General features: G+C 34.6%; 3 protein-coding genes and 2 long non-coding RNA genes across 6 annotated transcripts; 3 read left to right on the forward strand and 2 right to left on the reverse strand.

Annotated features, from left to right (window-relative positions):
- Positions 1–998: 998 nt before the first annotated feature.
- LOC146899160 (LIM domain protein) lies at positions 999–4,968 on the forward strand. Its single transcript, XM_085734055.1, has 3 exons — positions 999–3,255; positions 3,379–3,570; positions 3,910–4,968. Exons 1-3 carry the CDS (start codon positions 1,091–1,093, stop codon positions 4,487–4,489), a joined length of 2,937 nt encoding a protein of 978 aa, XP_085590181.1. The 5' UTR covers positions 999–1,090; the 3' UTR covers positions 4,490–4,968.
- A 3,605-nt stretch (positions 4,969–8,573) lies between these two features.
- On the reverse strand, positions 8,574–12,709 carry LOC146899161 (uncharacterized). 2 transcript variants are annotated; one of them, XM_085733885.1, is made up of 7 exons: positions 12,619–12,709; positions 12,466–12,534; positions 11,793–11,960; positions 11,244–11,414; positions 10,856–11,065; positions 9,450–9,538; positions 8,574–9,347 (listed from the first exon to the last, which is right to left on the reverse strand). In XM_085733885.1, exons 1-7 carry the CDS (start codon positions 12,689–12,691, stop codon positions 8,688–8,690), a joined length of 1,440 nt encoding a protein of 479 aa, XP_085590011.1. In that variant the 5' UTR covers positions 12,692–12,709; the 3' UTR covers positions 8,574–8,687. The 2 variants fall into 2 exon arrangements, with proteins under 2 accessions (XP_085590011.1, XP_085590010.1); XM_085733884.1 differs by having other exon boundaries at positions 12,466–12,537.
- A 3,434-nt stretch (positions 12,710–16,143) lies between these two features.
- Positions 16,144–19,588, forward strand: LOC146899162 (SecY protein transport family protein). The gene is made up of 7 exons (XM_085735170.1): positions 16,144–16,202; positions 16,880–17,247; positions 17,368–17,595; positions 17,701–18,055; positions 18,143–18,270; positions 18,422–18,557; positions 19,064–19,588. Exons 2-7 carry the CDS (start codon positions 16,904–16,906, stop codon positions 19,301–19,303), a joined length of 1,431 nt encoding a protein of 476 aa, XP_085591296.1. The 5' UTR covers positions 16,144–16,202; positions 16,880–16,903; the 3' UTR covers positions 19,304–19,588.
- LOC146899163 (uncharacterized) lies at positions 18,613–19,096 on the reverse strand. The gene is made up of 2 exons (XR_015022570.1): positions 18,768–19,096; positions 18,613–18,696 (listed from the first exon to the last, which is right to left on the reverse strand). It is a non-coding gene; the product is annotated as an uncharacterized LOC146899163 (long non-coding RNA).
- A 1,399-nt stretch (positions 19,589–20,987) lies between the features above and the next one.
- Positions 20,988–22,606, forward strand: LOC146899164 (uncharacterized). The gene is made up of 3 exons (XR_015023668.1): positions 20,988–21,291; positions 21,890–21,995; positions 22,070–22,606. It is a non-coding gene; the product is annotated as an uncharacterized LOC146899164 (long non-coding RNA).

The following is a 22,606-nucleotide window of genomic DNA, read 5'->3' on the forward strand; positions in this document are numbered from 1 at the left end:
CTAATTGAGATAAAATGGTCAACACAAATCAAATCTAAAGCTTAGTATACACACACGGTTTGAAATTATTTATGCAATCATTGTCATTCATTTTCATCTTAGCAATACCAATGACTAGAGGTGTTTAAAATCGAACCAACGCAAATCAAAAATTCGCAAACAATCGCGTTTGGTTTGGATTTACTTGGGGCACTCTTTCACATACGATTGTAGTTTCTTTTTGCCATATGAAAAAACCAAACCTCAAACTTAGATAAACACTCACTACTCCCAAACACTTACTCAACCCAAAAATAACCCATTTTTTATTATATTTTCTTTGGACCTTTTTTCTTTTTCTTTAAATTAATCTAAAAAATTATATTGTGCAAATCATATAAAATAAACAAAATCAACATTATCCATAAAATATTTCACCAAAACCTCTAAAATAAAGAATAAACTTTAAAAATGATATAAACGAAGAGGTAATTATAAATACCAATGATTTTGGGTATATTTTCACTGAACCTTTGTTTTCCCCTTCATTTTGTAACTGGAGTCGATTTTTAATTGTTGCATCTTTGGTTTATCTACCTTAATCACATTTAAAATTAATTATTAATTGTTATGGCTACAATAATTAAAATTGTTGTCAGAGTTCGTGAGATTAACTCAGTTGATAGGAACAATTCGTTTTGATTTGTTTAAAAAATCAATCAAAACAAATCAAACCGTATATTTTTAATGATCCTTCCGTTTCATTTTAGTTATCACCTTAACATTTTTTATTTATCTCAAAATAATTTTTACTTTAGAATTTTAACATATAGTATTGATTATTTTTACCTTGAAAATCGAATCAAAGTGGATCTAGAACACTCCAATGACACTAGACCTTAGGCGGCAAGGAGTGAATAGAAAATTGTCGAGTAATCATTTTGGCGGGAGTTTTGTACAGTGGTGATGTTTCTCTTTCTCTTTCTCCCTCCCATCACCAAAAAAAAACATTTTCCATTGATAGAATGAACCCAATAAACACAAAGAAGACGGTTCAGTCAATAAAAACACCACCGTCTCATTCCCTCTTTCATCAACAACAACAACAACAATGAATTCTTCTTGTTCAAACTCAGATCCAATGATACGTTACTCCCACACAAACCGCATCGTTCTTCTCATAGATCTAGACCCACTCCTCCTCCTTCACAACACCACCACCAACTACATCAAAAACATTCTCTCCACTTCTAAAACCCTACTTTCTTTCCCTCCACTTTCCTCTTCTCTCTTCGCCTTCAAATTCTTCTTCTCTTCTCTCCCACCTCATCTCTCTTTCTCTAAACTCCATCCTTTTCTCCCTAAATACTCTTTCTCCTTCGATCATCCTTTCTCCACTTTCAATCTCCTCTCCAAAACCCTATCCACCTTCCCCAATTTCCCTCTTTCATATCACCCGAAAGCCGCAAATCTCATCGATTCCCTCACTCAGCTTCTTCATGACTACCCCTGGGAACCTAATTCCGACGCCGACACTGACGCCACAACTTCTATTGTTTCACCTAATTTAATTCTATTGTTTACTCCTTTCTTCAATTCATTTAATTCTCTTGCAGGTTTTTTCGATTCTGATGAGGATTCGTTGCGAATTGAGAATTCTTTCTGTGAGAGGTTTTTAGGGTTTTTTGGGAATGTCAGTCGTAGGTTTAGGTCTAAAGGTGTTCATTGTAGTTGGATTGGTGTTAATAGTGGTGGTGATGGTGATGATAAGGATGAGGTTGGTATCATACGTGGGTTGTTTGAGATTGGGACTAGGAAATTGGGTTGGGGTTTTTGTTCTTTGGATTCAATTTTGCTTGGTTCTGCTCTTGTTCCTTTTGGTTTGATATATCCCAAAATTGGGGTTTCGTGGTTTTCTGTTCGTTGTTGTTCTAGGGAAGTAAAGGTTCAATTGACTCTTGAGATTTTGGATGTGAATGGGAGTCCTATTGAGTACAATTGTTGTGATCTTGAAGTTTTGGATTTTAGGGTTTTTGGTAGAGGGGAGGATGTGAATTTACAAGGTGGTGGAAGGAAGGAGAGGTTGTGGAATGTGTGTTCAGATGGAACGGCGAAATTGAAAGTTACGGTTGTGCGTAAGTATGATGTGTTTGTGAAGTTTAGGTCATGTCTCTCTGATTCGGTTCTGGTGCGTGAGGTTTTAGGGGAATGTATGAAGGGAGATTCAGGTGAGTTTTTCGCTGATAGGGTTCTTGAGTTGCTAGCAACTGAATTTGGCTGTCAGGGGCGGCGAAAATCTGTTCCCGTTTGGGAGATGTTGTTGAGTTATCTTTATAGAGAAGATTGCTGGGCTTTGGTGTCGGTTGACAATGGTAAAGGTGGTGGATCTTGTGTTGGTATTCTTAGACCTTTTACCGTTTCTTCGGCTCTTTTATCTGTTTTGGAGGATCCACACTCGGCTTCTGATTTTGGTGCAGCCAATATGAATTCTTTTAATAGGACAGGTATTTTAAAATCAGATTGCATATTTCACAAGAATAGGGATTTGGTGGATTCTCAGGTCAACGGTGCTGTGGGAATTAAGGGTGAGCAGAAAAAGAAGATGACGGATTTAAATGTACTTCGAAACCTCACATGGAGCTCCTTTTGTGATTTGGTATATGATCAATTTGAGATGGATCTGCATGAGGTTTACTATGCGATGGAATGTAATAAGTCAAAGAAGTTGAAGTTTTTAAAATGCTGGATGAAGCAGGTGAAGAAATCTAGCTGCCATGATCTGAATTTGTCAGAATATCCCAAGCCAAATCAGATATTTGCAGAAGGGACTGACAGTAAATTGAACGAGTTACCTCAAAATGGTGAACAGCCAATCCCACAGGTGGTTCTGTCAGCTGGAATTAATGCTGAGGTTGCAACGAAAAAGGATGATGCGTTAGAAACATCTGAAGCATTTTTTAGTAATCTTTCGAACAGGATCCAACAGGGAATTGAATCTGATGTCATAGACCTCATAGCTTTGGCTGAGCGACTTGTTAATTCATCTATTTACTGGCTATGTCAGAAGGTTGATAGGGAAACAATTCCTCCGATCCAGGTCCATTCTCCTCTGAAAGATAATAATGCCTGTGGTAGCATGGTTGTATCTGAATTAGTAAAACAACTGTTGAAGGATCCCAAGGACATAGCTGCAAAGCATAAAAGTAGAGATTCGTCCGCTCAGGCATCTGATGCAGCAGGACCACCTACTATAATCACAGAACATGTTGTTAGAGAGTATCCTTTTATCACATTTTCCGTAATTTATGTTTATGATTATGATGCATATTTTGTTTTCTAAATTTACGGTTATAAAATTTGTGAAATTTTGTTTCATGTTTTTCCTTAAGTAAGAATTAGATATGAACTGCAAATTTTATTTCGATTGGAAATTTTACAATCAGAGGTTGGACGCGGAATTGAAGATTCCAGTAAACAGAAGTTTGTCAAACAAATATGCCTACTCTTAGAGAACATTCAGTGCCACATGGAAGGGGGGTTCTTTGGTGATTGGAACCTTGAAAATTATGTGGCAAAGATCATAAAAAGCAGGTACATGCTTATATAACTAGATTGAGATGTCTTATATGTTGACTGATAATTGCTCTGAAAAGTTATATTATGCTTTAGCATGAACTATGGAGATTTAAGGATTTCTTAGTTTCTGTTTAGAGATCAGTCAATAACTCAGTTTATTCTCATTTTGCTGCAATTATGCCAATATATATAACATTTTCGGTGCTTGCTTCTTGTTTTGCTATGTACTAGAGTTTTTATGAGTTACTTTTAGTTTGATTCTCTTAAATCATGGAAACAATGAACTTTAGTTAATAACTGCCTAAAGTAAAGAAAGCACACACACTTATGATTGTGAAACGTGCAAAATTTCAGGTATTCTCACACCCTTGAAGACATTGTTCATAAAATCTACAACAAAATGGATCTGCTTCTGTTTGTAAATGAGGATGAATCCCCGGATTGTTTATTTAACAGCGAGGACAGCAGCAAATCATTGGATAGAAAATTTTACGGAGATGAGATGGGTGAAAATGATGTCGGTAATGGACCTTTTTCAGCAGAAAACGAGCCTTTTCATTTGCAGAAGAATGTAAGAGGAAAATTGCATAAGAATATAAAAGGGGGTCATAATAAAACGCTAATTGAAGCTCTCAAAATTCGAATGCCTGCTTTGCGAGTTTGGGCCCCAAAACAGAAGGGTATGAAATCCAAGAAAGATCACCTTTCGAAGATTCCAAAAAGGAAAGACCGAACAAGGGCATGTTATGACACAGTATGTGAGACACCAATGACAAGAAACACACGGTCAATGACAAAAAATACTGTATGTGAGACGCCAATGACAAGAAGCACACGGTCAAGCCCGCAGTCAATAGGTTCAGATGACCACAATTACATGGCTGATGGGAATCAAGTATGTGGTTCAGTTGCTAAGGCATTGTTTCAGGTATGATCTTTGATTTGATTAAACCATACCTGAATCGGACTGACAGAAAAATTGTATATGCCAACTACAAGAGCAAATTGAGGCAAGTTCTGAATACTAGATATGATCTAACTTGACATAGCTCTTTCAGTTTAGATTGTCAGTGTTTGACCACTAATGGTGGAATGTTATTGTTTGGACTCTGGATTCAGATTGGTTTCCCAGTATTTACGTACATGTCAGCTGATTCATTACATTATAATAGTAAATAAATCATATGCTCAATTCAATGCATTTGTATAATCATAGTTTCTATTTTAATAGCTACCAAACTCCCTTTTTCTATTCTATCTATTAGATATTGCTTTCTGTTGTAGATACTAATATCTACTACCAAGTGTAATACTGATGTAGGTCCGGATATTCAGTGATGTCAGTTTGTTGGTTAAGTTTGTAAAACTTCAATAAGAATTTCCAAAGATAAGCTTAGGTATCGTCTCCGAAAACTTCTCTTCTTCCGTTAGACATGTCAGACTCACATTATATATGCTTCGAGCAGGAAATTCCTCCTTAAATCATCATATCCACACAAGACGGATGAATGTGTAAGATAGCCGTAATGATCAATGTCTTTGCACTCCCAATTGTTTGATAACTTTTTTGGCTAAATATCTGCTTGGTCTTTTCCTCTAATCATTATAAATAAATATTGTGATTCTCAGACGTAAGATCTTGTAACAAATTCAATCTGTCACTTATTTTTCAATTTTTATGATTGTTGTTGATTCATAGTTTATACTTGTTTGAGTGTAATTATGACTTGTACTGATATGATTGTTATTATGGTTGGTTATTATGAGCAAGTGGGGATCATGAATAGTTTGTTAGATTTTCTTTCTCTATTCAGTTGTTTATAATCATTATTGTTGGAGGACTGAATATCATAACTGTTAGAGCATACAATTGCGAAGTTTGATTGCAAAAAGATGCTCCAACCATATATCCAATGATCACTGCTTTGGAATGGGTTTGAGGAAAGATTTGAACTTGTGATTTTTTATGTGATGTTTATGTGTTCGAACTATAGTTAAAAACAGTTCAAAAATATTTCCAGTCATCGAAGAGATTACTGGGATAAGTTGCAGACTAGGTCGCGTTCTTTAAGACATTTCGTGACACTTCCTAAAATTGTGCAAGTAGACTATCAACCACGACGTCTTCAGATAAAACAGCCTAACTAACTATATTTGTATCGGAGTCCTGCACTGTAGGATATGTTCTAGAAATACGCCCTTCATTATGATACTAAGATCACTCAAATATATAACGCTCAAATGTGGTATTAAGACCACTCTACTATGATAACTACTCAAATATGGTGCTACCACCATTCTAACCTTTAACTTCTCCAAGGGTAGAGAATATTGAAAGGGACTATAAGACCATTCTTAATTTTGTATGGACAATATATCTCGAGGAAACTATGGCCTTAAAAATACTCTTAATTATGAAGGGACATAAATTGTCAAAGGGACTATGCTCTTAAGACTATTTTTAATTTCGAAGAGACATTATATCTCGAAAGGAACTATGGTCTTAAGAACACTCTTAATTTCAAAGGGACGGAAAAGAGAGGGGAGAAGTGACTCAGAAATGCATCAAGCGGAAAGAGGGAGTTGTCTATAACTCAATAGAACTCTTTGGTGTATATTGAAGTGATGGAGAATTTGATAAGTGTCTAATTAGGACCGTCTTGAAAACAGGTAAGGAACTTGACCCTAACCGCGACATGTTGGTAGAACCAACACTATAAAAGTTATTGACTCAAGAACAAAGGAAAAGTTCTCACAATATAGAAAACTTCAAATTAATTAATCTTCAAATTGTGATTTGAGAAGTACATGGATTTCTTATTTATAACCTAAACTTGAAATACTAGAAATAAATTCTCACTGTCATGCATTTACCAAATACATTGATAAGTGCATGTTTATTACTTAGAAAATAAGCATTAACATGATTTGAATTCCCACTAGGCTTTTGTAATGACTTGGAGGACTACTATCAAACATATTGAATTTCTTTTTCTTTGATCTTTATGATTAAGCCTTGTAAAGCTTGATTCATCCTCCTAGTCTTGGACTTATTCATAGGACTTCATATTCCATTCAAAGGATTTGCGGATGGACCAATCGCATCTCTATCATTCCCTCCCTCTTCGAAAGGATTCATCCTCGAATTTGATATGTTACCTACATCAAACAAAGATATATCAACTACATTAAGAGTGTCATTGATATTTCCATATTCACTTAAAACCAGCTTGTATGCATTATCATTGATCTTCTCTAGAATTTGAAGAGGTCCATCTTCTCTTGGGTTTAGTTTGGAATTCTGCTCTTCTCCCAACACATTTTGCTCGCGCCCAACTAAAATACCGAAAATACCGCTGCGTTAGTTAAGTAACGCAAGTCCACATCTTAACATGCGCTGCGTAACTTAATTCACGCTGGAATTAACACTTGTCTGAGTTAACTCACGCTGGAAATTAACACTTGCGTGAGTTAACTCACGCTGGAATTAACACGTGCGTGAGTTAACTCACGCAGGGGTATTTTGGGAAATTCAGTTGGGAGCGAGCAATAATTGTTGGGTAAAGAGAAGAATTCTTTAGTTTGGATTTTCTTTGATTTGGAAAACGTTCCATTCTCACATGAACCCAAACCCAATCTCCGGGTTCAAAAGTAACTTTTATACACCCCTTATTAGCTAGAGCGGAGCCGGATTGGGCTTTAGGCCAGTCCGGAACAATATATTTCTAAAGTTGGAAGATCAAAACAAACAATTTCCAAGGAAAAATTAAAATAAATTTTGAAAATTCTGAGAGACAGAAAATGTTTAATTAAACTCACAAATTTTTATTATATAGAATAACACATGTTTTACTTTGGCATATGACAAAGAGAAGCATATGCATCCATCACGAGCATATCAGATGTATATAGTTATGGAAAAGAAAATCTTGCATGGTCACAAGCTTTTGGGCACACCACTTAAGCACACACGCATAAAAATACATTTTATTTCATTATTTAAAAAATAAATATTATTTAATTATTTTCTCTTTCTACTTTTTCTTAATTGTATGTGTGACCAAACACTTGTGTCCAAGTAAGTATTTTCCGTTATGGAATAGTTTTGCTAGAGTTAATAGCTAGAAAAAAAGGAAAAAAGGTGTTAGAAGAAAATCATATTGTGGAGTGGGTTAAATCCGTGGGAAGAAATATGAGACAAAAATAGCACTGATTTAAACCTTGTAAAGGAGCTTTGGGATGATAAACCAGAGACAAAAATAGCATTGATGATTCTTCATTGATGGAAGAAAATCATATTTTAAACTCCTTCCGATTCCGATTCCAGAGACAAAAATAGCACTGTTTGATGGAAGAAAAAAATGAAAAATCTGTTAATGAGGATTGAATCGAGAAGTATCCTCGGGCACATACTTGGTCCTCATCATATTTTAAACCGTGGAGTATAATTTTTCTGGTTTAATTGTTTATGTTAATTAGGATGATATCACTACCATGGACAACTATGACTTCACATGAATAAACTTTTCAAGTTTGAACAGCAAAAATTAAAGAATTAAAAAATCAAATGTTTAATCGTTGATTTTCGATGTGAAATTATGTCATGCACCATTCTCAAATTTCAAACACAGCACCATTTTCCCAAAGCCCACATATGGGTTTCGCAGATCGAAAGAGAGGGGAAGGCTGGGCAAAAGTACATGGCAGAGAGTGACTGAGGAAAAAATACATAATGAGTGGTGATGCAGTGGGGTGCAGCGGTGGCACAGTGGGTCAGTCAGTCAGGACAGAAGCTGTGATGGAGAAGGGTTGAATGTGATTTGATACAGGCATGTGTAGTGTAAGCTCGGGCAAAACACTGTGAATGTACTCCCTCGAATGAAATATAAGCAAAAAAAATGTAGTTGAAAAGTTGTTTGTGGAGTATATTTTTAAGCATATACATCAATTTTTTTAACTATCATTTTTGCTTATATTTCATTACAGAGTAATACCGTATGCGACATGTTTAACTATCATTTATCTAAATAGTTGGCTCCTCATTGGACATATGATATCTAGTTTGCCTATTTTACATATTAGATGTAAAGGACAACAGAATACAAGTGAACATCAAAAAAATGAAAAATCTGTTAATGAGGATTGAATCGAGAAGTATCCTCGGGCACGTACTTGGTCCTCATCATATTATAATTGTATTGGTCATACTTTGTATTAGAATAATCAGCGGCCCTCATTTCAAGTGGCTTTTGCTCGGCTCCTGCCCCCGAAACTTCTTCACTCTTTTCCCGTCGCCGGTGTCTTGGCCTTTGTTTCTGGATCTTGGATTTAGTGGGAGCTGGAATCTCACTTGATCCATAAAACTCAGCATATTCCTGTCTCTTTGACAAACGGTGCTTGCTCGGCAAAGAAGGATCCTTGGGAGTGCTTGATTTTACCTTAGCAATCTTTGTTTCTGAATATTTTTCGGCTGCACTTGTAAGATGGATCTGCCTGGTTTCAGTAAGAGGAGGAGCAAGAGCACTCTGCCTTTTGACCGACAGGGGCTCTAATTCATCTTCTGGCATCCGAAGACGATCTTTCAGTGGTGTGAGGCCTCTCCTAGTGCCGTCAAGTCTGAAATTCGAGGGCATAAATTTAAGGATCGAACTAGTAAATTCTTCAAGAGAGAGCTTCAAAAGATCAACAACTTGTCTAAAGGATGGCCATCCCGTCTCCTCTTTAGTTCTCTCTAGAGTGGACTTAGATTTATCACTGCTTGCTTCGCCTTTAAAATCACTTTCTGATGGTTGCTGCAGCATGTATGCAATGTAATTAGCCAACCACCAAAGAATAAAAGATACCTCTTAAGTTATTTTATCAGTACAAATTTTATTGTGGAAAAATAGGAATACCATTTTTGAGAAGAAAGAGGATCCCAGTCCCTGCTGAAGCATGGATGCAGCATATCCTACTATGACAGCACCAACAACTGTAAGGATATCTGCAGAAAACCAGCAAGAGTAATGCAGTTTAAATTTAAACAAAGAATAATGCAATTTAATATAAAAATCTAAGTTAATTGGTAACAGAGAGCATATAGGGGACTAAATAGTAAGATGAAGCCACTAAAATAATAAAATTAAAAATCACTTAATGGCGACTATATTCCCACAGATGATTATTAACTAACGGTGCTTTCTCTTCCAGTTGATAACATCTTGATGGTGCCTTTTGTTTTGTTGTAACAAGCTGGGTGCATATGTCATGTCTGCTCCAGCTTGAGGGGGGGTATTAAAATTAAGATGGGTTTACGATAAATGCATTGGATGCTTAATGAGTAAGCAATAGCCTAGGAAGTTGTATACTCTAGGAGTAAGAAGAATCAATCTAGGAAGTTGTACAATTAAAGGAATATCTAAAGATTCTTAATTTTAACAGTCTCGATGAGTTAACTAGAAAGCTAAAACTTTGTTTTCAAGTTTTCATATGCCCCGTTTCTTAGTTCAATTCTCAAAACTTCAGTAAATTCACATCAGCAACATTTTTTTCATCAAAATATGTGTTAAAGAAGGGGACCATTGGTGCAATGTTGGTTTTATTGCTCTATAACTAAAAGGTCATGGGTTCAAGGCATAGAATTAGCCTCTAGTTGTAGAAATGCAAGGGTATGGCTACCTGCAATATATTCATAATGGGTTTGACTCTCCGTAGATCTTGTCAAGGCGAAATGTTCATATAATCACTTTTTTCAAAGCCTAAACAAACAGACCCTTTATGTATTTGCCAGACAAGTCTAGGTTACAACTGCTCCTTTAAATTTGACAACAGAAGCAAATCAAGAAACCTACCGCATAAAAAAAACAACTAATAAAGTCACCATCCCCAGTTTAGATGAAAAAAATGCCATTAGAGATATGCAAGGAACTATCACACAAGCATTTGTCCAGCAATTGATGTTTGCATTGGTCTCTGTTCTTTCTTCACTGATGCCAAAACATCAGCACACAAACTATTTTTCTCTGTTCTTTCTTCACAACTGATATTGATATGACCTTATTCTTCTTTCTTTTCTTTTAGTTTGTGTAAATTGTAATCGGTTGGTGATATCCAAAATTCCGAACCAGAATTTTAAAATCCAAATCACATGATGCAAACACAATAAGTTTTTAGTTACTAGTTAAGAAAAAGTCATTCAAAACTGTTTTGTCCTTACATGTTCGTAAGGTCAAATAAAAGCACCAGATTGTTATCATCTTATAATATATCAAGAGAGATGATGATTAACCAAACATATCAAAAAAAGTTTTAGAATTTAAACCTGTCAAAGAAATTGAACTAGATTGATAATTACAATCCTCCTGGTTGAGAAAAATTTGCCGAAGAGCGGCATTTCCCCTATCAATAACCAACAAGGAACAGGTTGGCCGAATGTACACCACATCAAAATCATTTGAGAACTTAGCATCCTCACCAGGCCCGTCCCTGTAGCCTGCAACATTTGACTTTCCTCCAGCAATGGTTGTCACACCTAAAAAATACAAAGATCCGCTACAATGGATCGTCATCTTTTTCATAGTTCACATAGTAACAGAACACTTATCTATTGAATTTCAAACTCAACTTTGATGTTGTCAGATACTAGTAGACGATATTAATCCTCACTAGATCCTGAAAATGTGTATTCTTTTAACTTAGTTAACACGTACCAGCATCTCCAATTTTTCTGATGGCCATATTCTGAGTATCAGCAACATAAACATTCCCTTTATCATCAAGGGCTATGCCTTTCGGATAATGAAAACGGGCATCACTTGGCTTTCCGTCCACATGACCTGTGCGGCCCAGAAATGACCCAGCCACTAATCTTCCTCTACTATCTGCAATAATATAACCAGATAAAAGTGGGAATTAATTGCCAAGTCCAAAAATCCGTTTCATTAACTGCAACTGATGCTGCTCGCATGCTGCTATTTGCATACATAAATAAAGTACAATGAAGCTTATGAGTTTCTCCTCTTTTTTTCCTTCTTAATTTTCTTCTTGTTTTTTCATCTTTGTGTTTGGAGAACTAAGAGCTCGTTTACTTCTTGAGTTTTTCTATTTCCATTTCTAGTGATACATTATGGAAGTTTTTAAAAAATCATTGTTTTCGGAAATGCATTCTCTCTAGCTAGCTTCTATATTCTCTCTACATACAAAGAAAAAATTGAACCATAGTTATAAAAGGAAAAGATGAGACAAGCAACCCTACATACATTGGGACAACGGCGGGGTGATTCGAACAATGTTGCTATTAATTGCATCAACAGCAAAGAGTTCATCCTCGTCCGAGACACGGATTGTATATGGAATGACCCCAATATCATTTCTCTTTGCAAGAGTCTCAACTATATAACCATTCTCGAATTGAACAACATTCCCATCTGAAAAGCAAAAATGAAATTACAATCTGGTAAACCACACCATGAAAATGTTACCATTCATTCAATTTTACAATACATTTAACAAATTAGTCCTCAAACTTTATGAACACAAACACGGACACTAATACGTCGACACTAGCGATATTTTAAAAACAAATTAGTCCTTAAACTCTATGAGCACATACTGCTACGTCAACACCAGTAATAATTTAAACTCTATGAATACAGACACCCGCACTGATACGTCGACACCAGTAATAATTTAAAAACAAATCAGTCCTCAAACTCTATGAACGATTAATTTAAAAAATGACATGATTGAATGTAATGATCACATGACAATTAATTTCACATCTGATAAACCACACCATTGAAACGTTACCATTCATTTAATTTCACAATACAATTAACAAATTAGTCCTCAAACTCTATGAACACAGACACCGGACACTGATACGTCGACACCAATATTAATTTAAAAAAAATATAATCACATAGATGAAACCTGATTTCGAGGTCTTGGTGTTAGACAATTTCCGTATGAGAAGTGAAGATAGATGGTTGATCAATGTTCCTGCTGATAAATCAATAAATCATCACCCAATAAGGAAGATAGTTTGAAGAAAAGGGAAAATGAAAAGTTAGTTAGTTAGTTAACCTGAAGGAGCAGCGTGAGCTGGAAAATGAAGAGAGAGGACAGCAAGAGCATAAAACAGTACCAAGTTTCTCATTTTAGTATGTACGTTTGTGAGAAAAATTCAACGAGACCAAGTACTTGTACTTTTACTTCATTGTTCACTTCACCGACTCAATCTCTTTCACACATACAAACAAACACTAGCACATCGGGAAAATATGTTGATGTAAATGTTATAAGAAATACTTTTTTAGGGAACTTTATAAGAAATAAGTGGATTTAACTCATTTGATAAGGATAATAGATAGTATATATGGTTCAAATCCGGCCACCATAAAAATAAAAAAAGTAGTTACTTTTAGATAAAAGATATGTAATTCCTTTCAAAAAAAAAAAGATAAAAGAAATGTAATTATTATTTTTACAAGTGTTTGTGTATATCTAGTAAATAAAATTATTATAATGAATTTTTTAAACAATGTTCTTAAGATATTTATTAACATAAGCTTATGTTTTATGTTTAATTAATACATTATTTTATTATTCATTTATTACAATTTAATTTAACTTTATTTATTTACTCTTTCAAAAAAAAAAAATTAACTTTATTTATTTTTATTTTTAATGTTAATAGTTGTAATTTTCCACATGACGTGAATGTTAAATACACTTTTCACCTTCATCTCTTAACTGATTAGTAGTACTATTCTTTACCTTTAATTTTTCCTTTCTTTTTATAATAAACTTTTTTTTTGTTAAAATCGTATTATGTTTTGTTTGATTTTGATTTTGATTACCTTAATTAGATGCATCCTATGTTGTGTTTAAAGGTAGTTTTCTAATTTTTATTTTCTTTTGCTGCTTTGGCAGCTTTGGTGTGTAATGTAATTTTTGACATTGTGTTAAATGGATTCATCATAGTTTATTAATATATTTTCTTAACCTTTTCAAAATAAAATAAAAAAACTTTTTCCTTTCCAATTTCAATAAAAACAATTTTTTTCAAGAATGAAAAGGTAAAGCGAAAAACAATTACTCTCTCTATCTTTTATTATGGTAAATATCTCTAACACTCTTTCTTCTCTCCTTTCTAAATCCTAGCCTCTCTTTTCTCCACTTTTTCCTCACAAAAACTATTTTTTTTAGAATTCTTTTCCTTATTTTTTTAGTTAAATAAGTGATTTTCATATATTTACACCTATTTCGTTTGTTTTTGTGATTTGGTCGTCTTTACACTTTGTTTGTTTTGATTCACGTCTTTGTAAGATATGTTTTTTTATTTCTTGTCTTAGTGCGGTGTTTATTTAATTCAGGTTGCAAGATTATCTTTGAGTAAGTTCAGATTCAATCGATGACTTTGACATTGTCAACACTGCAGATCCAGAGACATGAGTATTCAGGAGACTTGAATATAGTCATATTTGTAGGCATATGTCTACTTTGACATTTTATGCGATTAATATGGATGTTGTGCGTTTTTTTTTTGGTGGTGGCCGGGTTCGAACCCCGGACTTCTAAGAGAGTTTTACTATAATCTCAAATATTACAATTGTTCAAGCACACAAGCAAGAGACTTCTTATTGTCTAGCTTAATCAAATAAAAGGTTGTTTGATTTTTACACTTGATATACAATCAAGTGTGTGAACAAAATACAAACCAGAGTTAGACTCTTAAGACTTTAGAATTTCTAAGATATAAACTTGGTAAGAAATTCTTTACAAACCAGAGTTAGACTTTAAGACTTTAGAATTTCTAAGATATAAACTTGGTAAGAAATTCTTAAATGTTTATGCATTTTTGAATTTGACAGAGTAAGGGCACTTGTGAAAACTGCAGAGTCTTATTGATTTTTTTCAAGTCTTCATCTCCTTGTATAGGGAAGGAAATGAGAGACGTTACAGAGTTGTCAGAACATTAAGAGTCCTTAAGAAGCTTCCAAATCAAGATGTTGAGAAGAGCTTCATTGGTTGTCAGCTGATATTATGGCTTCGTCTAAATTATTTGCAAGTATGCAGTGACAAAAATCTCGAATTACTTGGTTGAGGGAGGGGAGTGATAACTCTAAATTTTTCCTTGGGGTTATGTCCTCTAGGAGACACTCGAATACTATTATTTCTATTTTAGTGAATGGGGCGCAAATAGAGGGGGTCGAAGGTGTGAGAAGTGTTGTTTTGGATCATTTCAATAACCATTTCGAAAAGGTGGAGATAGATAGACTGAGTTTGGGGGATTTACTGTTTAAGACTACTTATGATTGAGAGGGTTGATCTAATTAGGGAGAATGGAGGTTTGGGGGGTTAGGAGGTTGAATGAGTTTAATTTATGGTAAATGGGTGTGGAGGATGTTGTAGGAGAGTGGAAGTATGTGGTATAATGTGTTTTATGAAAAATGTGGAGAGGAGGGGTGGTTATGTGTTGGTAGAGGAGGGAGTTCAATGTGGTGACAACACTTGCATCACATCCCAATGGGGGTGGTTTGTTAGATGATAGGTGGCCGTCAGATAATATTATTAGACAGGTGGGGGATGAGGCTTCTACTTTGTTTTGGAAGGACCCGTGGTTATATGGTGTATCTTTTGATGTTAGATATGCTAGGTTATTTGATATCGCTATTAATAAATTATCCACGATTGCGGAGATGTTTTCTTTGGGGTGGGAATCAAATGGTGAGGCGTGAGAGTGGCGTAGGAGATTGTTTGTGTGGGAGGATGGGTTGGAGAGGGAGTGTGCAAAGCAGCTGTCACTTGTTATTTTGCAGGCTGGTATGACTAACATGTGGATTTGGAAGTTTCATTTTTCCCATCGATACACAATGAAAAGTGCTTATAATCTTTTGACAACTTTTGAAGTTGGTGTTGATGATTGTTTTAATCATATTTTGTGGTTAAAGCAAAATCCACTTAAGGTCATTATTTTTATTTGGCGTTCCTGAATAGATTAGCAACAAAAATGAATCTGTTTAGGAGAAACATTTTGGATTACAATGATTCTTTGTGCATGGCTACTTGTGGCATGGTGGAGGATCAAAAATTTATTATTTAATTTATTTATATTTTTTGAATTTATCTACCGAAAGAATAAACATTGTTCGACTTATCAAAAAATAAAATAAACATCGTTCGAGTCATGACAAATCATTTCTTACTCTTTTTTTTTTAAAGAAAAATCATTTCTTACATAGAAAAAGAAAAAAATCTCCTCTAAGAATAGGAATATATAAAAAAAAATATATATAATAATTAAAAAAAGAAAAAAGCCATAAATATAGCGTCATAAGAGCGAAAATCCATCGCCCATTGGACATTTTGTGGCTTTTCCCACCTTTACCTACCTTCGTATTTTTATTTAATTTTCAGAAAAATGGTTTTAGTTATGAAAAAAAATGACGCGTAAAAAACAAAAAAAAAACAAAAAAGAGGTCAAAATTGAAAACTTTCGCCACATCAGAATAAAAAGACATGTGTCAGAATACCATTGGTTAGCCCACGTACACATCTCCTCCACCCTTTCTTCTATTTGAATCGGAAGCTCTAATTCTCAGATCCACTTCTTACCCACCGGAACCATATTTCTCAATCTCTCTCAATTGATCTTTCACAAATAGGTAAATCTCTCTCTCTCTCTCTCTCTCTCTCTCATTCTCAGATTTGTATCAATTCATCGGATTCGTTCGATCTACGTTTTATGCATGTGCGTTAACGTTGTATAATTTGTCTGGATCAACATTGTGTGTGCAAATTGTTGATCTGTGGCGTGTAATTAGGGTTTTGAATTCGTGTATGTTCGGATTTATGTTTTGTCTGTGCATGTGTTTAGGATTTATGTTTTGAATGTATTCATACGGATCTAGCTGGATCGAGGTGGATTTTCGGTTTTACAATGATCTTGTCGTGTTCACCTAGTTTATTTGTTTGTATTATTATTCAATGCATGTACCAAAATATTGAATTGTAAACTATTTAGTAATTATTTGATTAATATATGGAGAATTGAATTTGTAATTCTTTGAATTCACGAATCTTGTATTAATTTTATAACTGAATAATTTGCTTTGTAATGTAATGTCGTTGAATTAGAAATTGTATTTGTTTTTGTTTTGTGTGTTTGTTTCAATGCTCAAAATCATTATGTCCGCATGTTTCTTGTTTATTTCTCTTGCAACATAATACCAAAACATCATGTCTTATTATTTATATCATGAAATTCAATTCATATCAATTTGATTTGATTTTGATGCCGACGTGTTCTTAGTTATAATTGCGTTGTAAATTTGTGGTGCAGGTTAAATTACTGTATTCTGGTAAGATGGGTGGTGGGTTTAGGGTACTTCACTTAGTAAGGCCATTTCTATCATTCCTTCCTGAAGTTCAGACCGCGGACAGGAAAGTGCCGTTTAGAGAGAAGGTTATATATACCGTGATCTCCCTCTTCATTTTTCTTGTTTGTAGTCAGCTTCCTCTGTATGGAATACACTCGACAACAGGTGCAGATCCATTCTATTGGATGCGTGTTATCCTTGCTTCAAACCGTGGAACTGTTATGGAGCTTGGAATCACCCCCATTGTCACTTCTGGTCTTGTAATGCAGCTTTTGGCTGGTTCTAAGATCATTGAAGTCGACAACAATGTCCGTGAGGATCGTGCTCTCTTGTAAGTTTTTTATTTCTGTATATTTCCTAGAGTTTTGTGGTGCAATATGGTGGAAATTTTTGTTTGATCTAATATACGAAAGTAGATTGGCTAATGAGATAAATTACTCTTTGCTCCCAGAAACGGTGCACAGAAGCTACTTGGCATCTTGATAGCTGTTGGAGAGGCTGTTGCCTATGTTCTGTCTGGAATGTATGGTAGTGTAGGCCAGCTTGGAGTGGGAAATGCCATCCTCATCATCCTCCAGCTCTTTTTTGCCGGTATCATTGTCATATGTTTAGATGAGCTCCTTCAAAAAGGCTATGGTTTGGGATCTGGAATTTCTCTATTCATTGCCACCAATATCTGGTAATTATTATTATTTATGAATTGTCCTGTTGCAACTGCTAAACAAAAAACATGTCCTTTTTATATAAAAAAAATCTAAGGAAGAGTTGTCTCATTTGGATGCAGTGAAAACATTATATGGAAAGCATTTAGTCCCACAACCATTAACAGTGGTCGGGGAGCTGAGTTTGAGGGTGCTGTTATTGCTCTATTCCATTTGTTGATAACTAGAACAGACAAGGTTCGTGCCCTTCGGGAAGCATTTTACCGGCAAAATCTTCCCAATGTCACAAATCTGCTGGCTACTGTCTTGATCTTCCTAATTGTGATATACTTCCAAGGTTTCCGCGTGGTTTTGCCTGTAAGGTCAAAGAATGCCCGTGGACAGCAGGGTTCATATCCAATCAAACTGTTTTACACCTCCAACATGCCCATTATTCTTCAGTCTGCCCTTGTTTCCAATCTCTACTTCATTTCCCAGGTAGTAGAGTTTTATTATGGTATGTTGCTAATTGGAGTAAATACATTTCTATCCGTTTTAACAATATATTTTACTTGATTTTTACAGCTGCTACACAGAAAATACAGTGGAAACTTCATTGTGAATCTGTTGGGCAAATGGAAGGAATCTGAATATGGAGGTGGTCACTCTATTCCTGTTGGTGGCATTGCATACTATATAACTGCACCCTCTAGGTAATAGAGGACTTTCTATTCAGTTGGTTTTTTTAATTATAATTACACCTATTAGATTCTTTGCCTAGTTTGATTTAAAGCTTCAATCGATATTTAATGATATTTATTGTCTTAGCTCTAATTTGTCATTTCAAACTGTTATGTTTTACAGCTTAGCTGATATGGCAGCCAATCCTTTCCATGCATTGTTCTACCTTGTGTTTATGCTGTCAGCATGTGCCTTGTTCTCTAAAACATGGATTGAAGTCTCTGGTTCGTCTGCTAGAGATGTTGCCAAGCAGTTGAAGGTACAGATTTGACATGCATTTATGTAAAATTCGTTTTTGTTCTATACTTTTATCTAGTACTAAGGTTTATAACGAGCATTTTTTCCTCAGCACATGTTCATAACTAAAATATTTATTTGCTCAGAATAACCAGCGTGACCTATTTATGAAGTTTACATATGCTGAAAGTATTTTTTTCCATATTTATTTGCTCAGAATAACCAGCGTGACCTATTTATGAAGTTTACATATGCTGAAAGTATTTTTTTCCCCAATTGTTTTATTTATACTTGTCTCCATTTGCTGATTATTTTTTAGGCTTTAAATACTTGCTTCTGATTATACTGTATGAAATTTTTATCATGATGGCATCTCTACTATTATTGCATTTCTGCAGTTGATAACCGTCTTAAGGCTATTCACTTTTTTAAAACTGAAATTGGTCTTTGTAGTGAAGTCCATGAGTGAACTGATTGGTTTTATTTCTTTCTAGTTCTAAGTGAAAACAATCATTTTTCAACTTGCAGGAACAACAAATGGTAATGCCTGGTCATCGGGAATCAAATTTGCAAAAAGAGCTGAACCGATATATTCCCACTGCTGCTGCATTTGGAGGCATGTGTATTGGTGCCCTGACAGTATTGGCAGATTTCATGGGTGCAATTGGTTCCGGGACTGGAATATTACTTGCAGTAACAATCATCTATCAGTACTTTGAGACATTTGAGAAGGAAAGAGCCAGCGAGCTTGGTTTCTTTGGTTTCTAAGCTCTGCTCAGTCATCACTGTTGGTGACGCAATCGGGGGTTATCCCGCACCCACAGTTTTGGGGGTATTGAGGAATTGAAGTAGGTCCTTTAACACAGTAAGGAAGAACGTAGATTAGCTTGTTAATCACCTTTTTCTAAAGTGAGGAAGTACCAAAGTAGCATATCGTTGTAAACGTTTTTGCATTTTCTTTGAAAATATTTGTGTTAATTTAATATTTCAAAATTAGACACCAACGAGTAAAGCGTACTTTTAGAAGTTAATTAATTTTGATATTTATATTTATTTTGTGTTCCATGTATGATGAATATTTCTTTGAAGAGGTATGTTATTTCTTTGAAGACATACGAGGATATTCTTGGGTCGCTCTTGGGTAGTTCTAGATAGATCTCCTTTTGGGTAGCTCTTGTCCCAAGATCTATGTTAACTCGAGTGTGAAATTTTCCAAACAAATTGATGACTTGGAACACCAGCTTTAGCGTCTCTCACCCGAGCAGTTCCTTGATGAATGGTTGCCATTTCTTCCCGCACTTCTTTTTTCTATTGTGAGCGACTATGTGTCTTATTGATATCTAATAAGAGCTTGCTCACAAGTAGTGTATATCCTCGGAGTTTATTGTTGTATCTCTTTCCAAATTCTATCTCTTAGGTAACCAAAAATAATGGAGTGGGAAACATCTCTCAAAAGCAGGTCGAGAGGTTCTCATCAAATCCGTTGCACAATCAATTCAAACTTATTATATGAGTACTTTCTTGCTACCAACCACAACTCTTTTTGGTGGGGAACAGATGGAAGGAAAGGTAGAGGAATTGGTCAAGTACAATATAGGGTTTCCAATAATATCATAATTGCTTAACATTACAAGAGGGTGCCTTCCAACAATATAGGGTTTAATCTGACTTCTACCCATTGTCATTGATAAAGCCAACCCTTAAACTACTGAAATAATAAGTACTTTATTTCAGCTAGAAGTCAGATTCAATTATCTCTCACAACTCTAAATTTAATAACCCACTCTACGATGATATTTCTGGTTAGCAATGCCATCAAAAGAGGGTGGCTTTCCAACAATGTTTTCTTTTCCTAAATTGACTTCTTTGTTGATTTGACTCAAATATTTCTTTTGAGTGTTGAGTCTTTGAAATTCTGAGACCGAACATCAGCACCTATAAATATAAATAAAAGAACACAACAATAAATTTTGAATGATGTTTAAAAACTTGTCATAATTTTTTTAAGGAAAATGCTAACTAGTGCTTTCGGAAAACTATTTAAGAATCATAAATGATACATTTTCACAAAATAAATATGTATTCAATCCATTGAAAATTGAAGTGTTTTACTTTTTTGGCTTAATTGCAGTTTTGGTCCCCTTATTTTTAAAATTTCTCAATTTTGGTCCCCTTATTTCTAAATCAGCAATTTTAGTCCCCTTATTTTGTGAAATTCAGAAATTAAACTCATCCCTCGCCACTTGTGCTGATGTGGCGCATTAATATATGATATGGCATTTTCTATTTCAAATAATCAGTGCCACGTTAGAATATATTTAAAAGAAAAAAAAAAAACAATATTATATTGTTAATTATAACATTATATTTTTAATTATTGTTAAGCAAAATAATTAAAAGAATGGATATTGAAAAAACCAAACACTGTTAAAACGACAAAACAAACGCAGAAACATGAAAAGCGATTGTTGCTTGCAGAACCGCTCAAGAACCCTAAAATGCCACAACTCCATTCTTGCGATTTTGGAACCAAAATCGTGTTTCTGATGCTTCAATTTTGAAATCCAAAACTCATATTCTTCATCGAATTGTTTTTTCTCAAGTTGTTCTTCATCGACAACTTTCATTTTTCTGCAAATCATCATAAATTCACGTGTTCTGCTGACCATCAACTCATTTTCCGTGATGAATTCATCTATGAAGGCGAAGGTGGTGGAGAAAGGAGAAGGGAGTCAAGATGCATCTCTGTATTCAAGGTATGTATATATTTTCTCTTTTGACCCAATATGGTGTAGTTAAGGTGTGTGTATAATGTATTCATAAAAGTTCCATAACAAATAAAAATTGTGAAATTTTGTTACTAATTTATAGTAGCTACTGTGACGTTTATTTGCAAATTTTGTTACTAATTTTGTATCTCTAGTTTAGGGTTTGCAAATAAAAATTGTGACGTTTATTTGCAAATAAAAATTGTGGAATTTTGTTTCTAATTTACAGTAGCTAGTTTAGGGCATTGAGGTTAATTACAAAAGCAATATTTGAAAATTTTAAGGACGGTCTTCACAAAGGAGCAAGTAAGTTCAACACTCTAATGCTTAGCATGGAAACATAGAAGTAGTTTTTGTCTCTATTCTATTCTATTAATTTTGACAAGAATAACTTTGCAAAATGAAAATTGATTTTTTTTTAGTATCGGTTCCTACAATTCATAAAGATATCCATGATCTGTGTAAAAAAAAAAAAAGATATCTATGATCATGTGGTTTATTGAATATTGATTATGATTATTGTACTGTCTGTCAATATACTGATAATTGAATATACTGATAATTTGTATTTTCACTAACCCTGCAGTTCTATTCTTTTCCATATCAACCTTGTTTGAGCTTCTTTGCTTTCTTCACCATTCATTGTGGCATAACCATGAAGTTCCAGAGGATTATGTTGCTTCGTATTACAGGTACATTTTTAACTCAACTTTTAAATTCGTATTTTACTTGTAAGTTCTTAATTTAATTTCATCAATTCATATAGGAAAACAACCTTTATGGCAACATATCCTCACATCATCATGCCTTCGAATGGTCCAAAGCTTTGGCCTATTATAGATAGTGAGTCAATCTATCCACCAGGAAGACAAAAAAAAAAACAAAGAAACAAGAGTAACGATGAGCTCAAGAATCCTAAAATACTTCCAAGGGACCTTCCAACAGTGAAATGCAGAAATTGTGGAAAGTTTGGTCACAATGTGAGGACTTGCAAGGGTAAAACAGCGGCAGATAGAGTGATGCCTAAATGTGTGTGGTTTATGTTGTTGATCGAATCATATAATTGTTCGTTGTAACTATATAGCTTATTATCTATTTATGCAGGAGCAGAATTCAAAAAAGAAGTCACAGGCTGGTGAGAGTTCACAAGCACCTCAACCTCGAGGATCACAAGCATCAAGTCATTAGATGGTTTTGGTCTTAGATAGTTAAGCCTATTTTTGTAATGGCAGTGTTATGCCTATTTTTGAAACTTTTAGCATTATAGCTTTTGCTTATAACTTATGACTTGGGTATCATTACG

The sequence above is a fragment of the Medicago sativa genome, chromosome 8, assembly GCF_051527215.1.
Source record: "Medicago sativa cultivar Bolivia chromosome 8, Bolivia_mono, whole genome shotgun sequence".
Classification (NCBI taxonomy): Eukaryota; Viridiplantae; Streptophyta; class Magnoliopsida; order Fabales; family Fabaceae; genus Medicago; species Medicago sativa.

What these genes read in the sequence shown, in the direction of transcription:
- LOC146899160 (XM_085734055.1), top strand. Translation starts at nt 1,091, where the DNA reads ATGAATTCTTCTTGTTCAAACTCAGATCCAATGATACGTTACTCCCAC. An exon ending in ACAGAACATGTTGTTAGAGA is followed by an intron (nt 3,256 to 3,378) that starts GTATCCTTTTAT and finishes AGTAAGAATTAG; the next exon opens with ATATGAACTGCAAATTTTAT. An exon ending in GCAAAGATCATAAAAAGCAG is followed by an intron (nt 3,571 to 3,909) that starts GTACATGCTTAT and finishes GCAAAATTTCAG; the next exon opens with GTATTCTCACACCCTTGAAG.
- LOC146899161 (XM_085733884.1), bottom strand. Translation starts at nt 12,691, where the DNA reads ATGAGAAACTTGGTACTGTTTTATGCTCTTGCTGTCCTCTCTCTTCAT. An exon ending in CACCCCGCCGTTGTCCCAAT is followed by an intron (nt 11,415 to 11,792) that starts GTATGTAGGGTT and finishes ATATTATTGCAG; the next exon opens with ATAGTAGAGGAAGATTAGTG. An exon ending in CAGAAAAATTGGAGATGCTG is followed by an intron (nt 11,066 to 11,243) that starts GTACGTGTTAAC and finishes TGTATTTTTTAG; the next exon opens with GTGTGACAACCATTGCTGGA.
- LOC146899162 (XM_085735170.1), top strand. Translation starts at nt 16,904, where the DNA reads ATGGGTGGTGGGTTTAGGGTACTTCACTTAGTAAGGCCATTTCTATCA. An exon ending in TTCATTGCCACCAATATCTG is followed by an intron (nt 17,596 to 17,700) that starts GTAATTATTATT and finishes ATTTGGATGCAG; the next exon opens with TGAAAACATTATATGGAAAG. An exon ending in ATCTCTACTTCATTTCCCAG is followed by an intron (nt 18,056 to 18,142) that starts GTAGTAGAGTTT and finishes TGATTTTTACAG; the next exon opens with CTGCTACACAGAAAATACAG.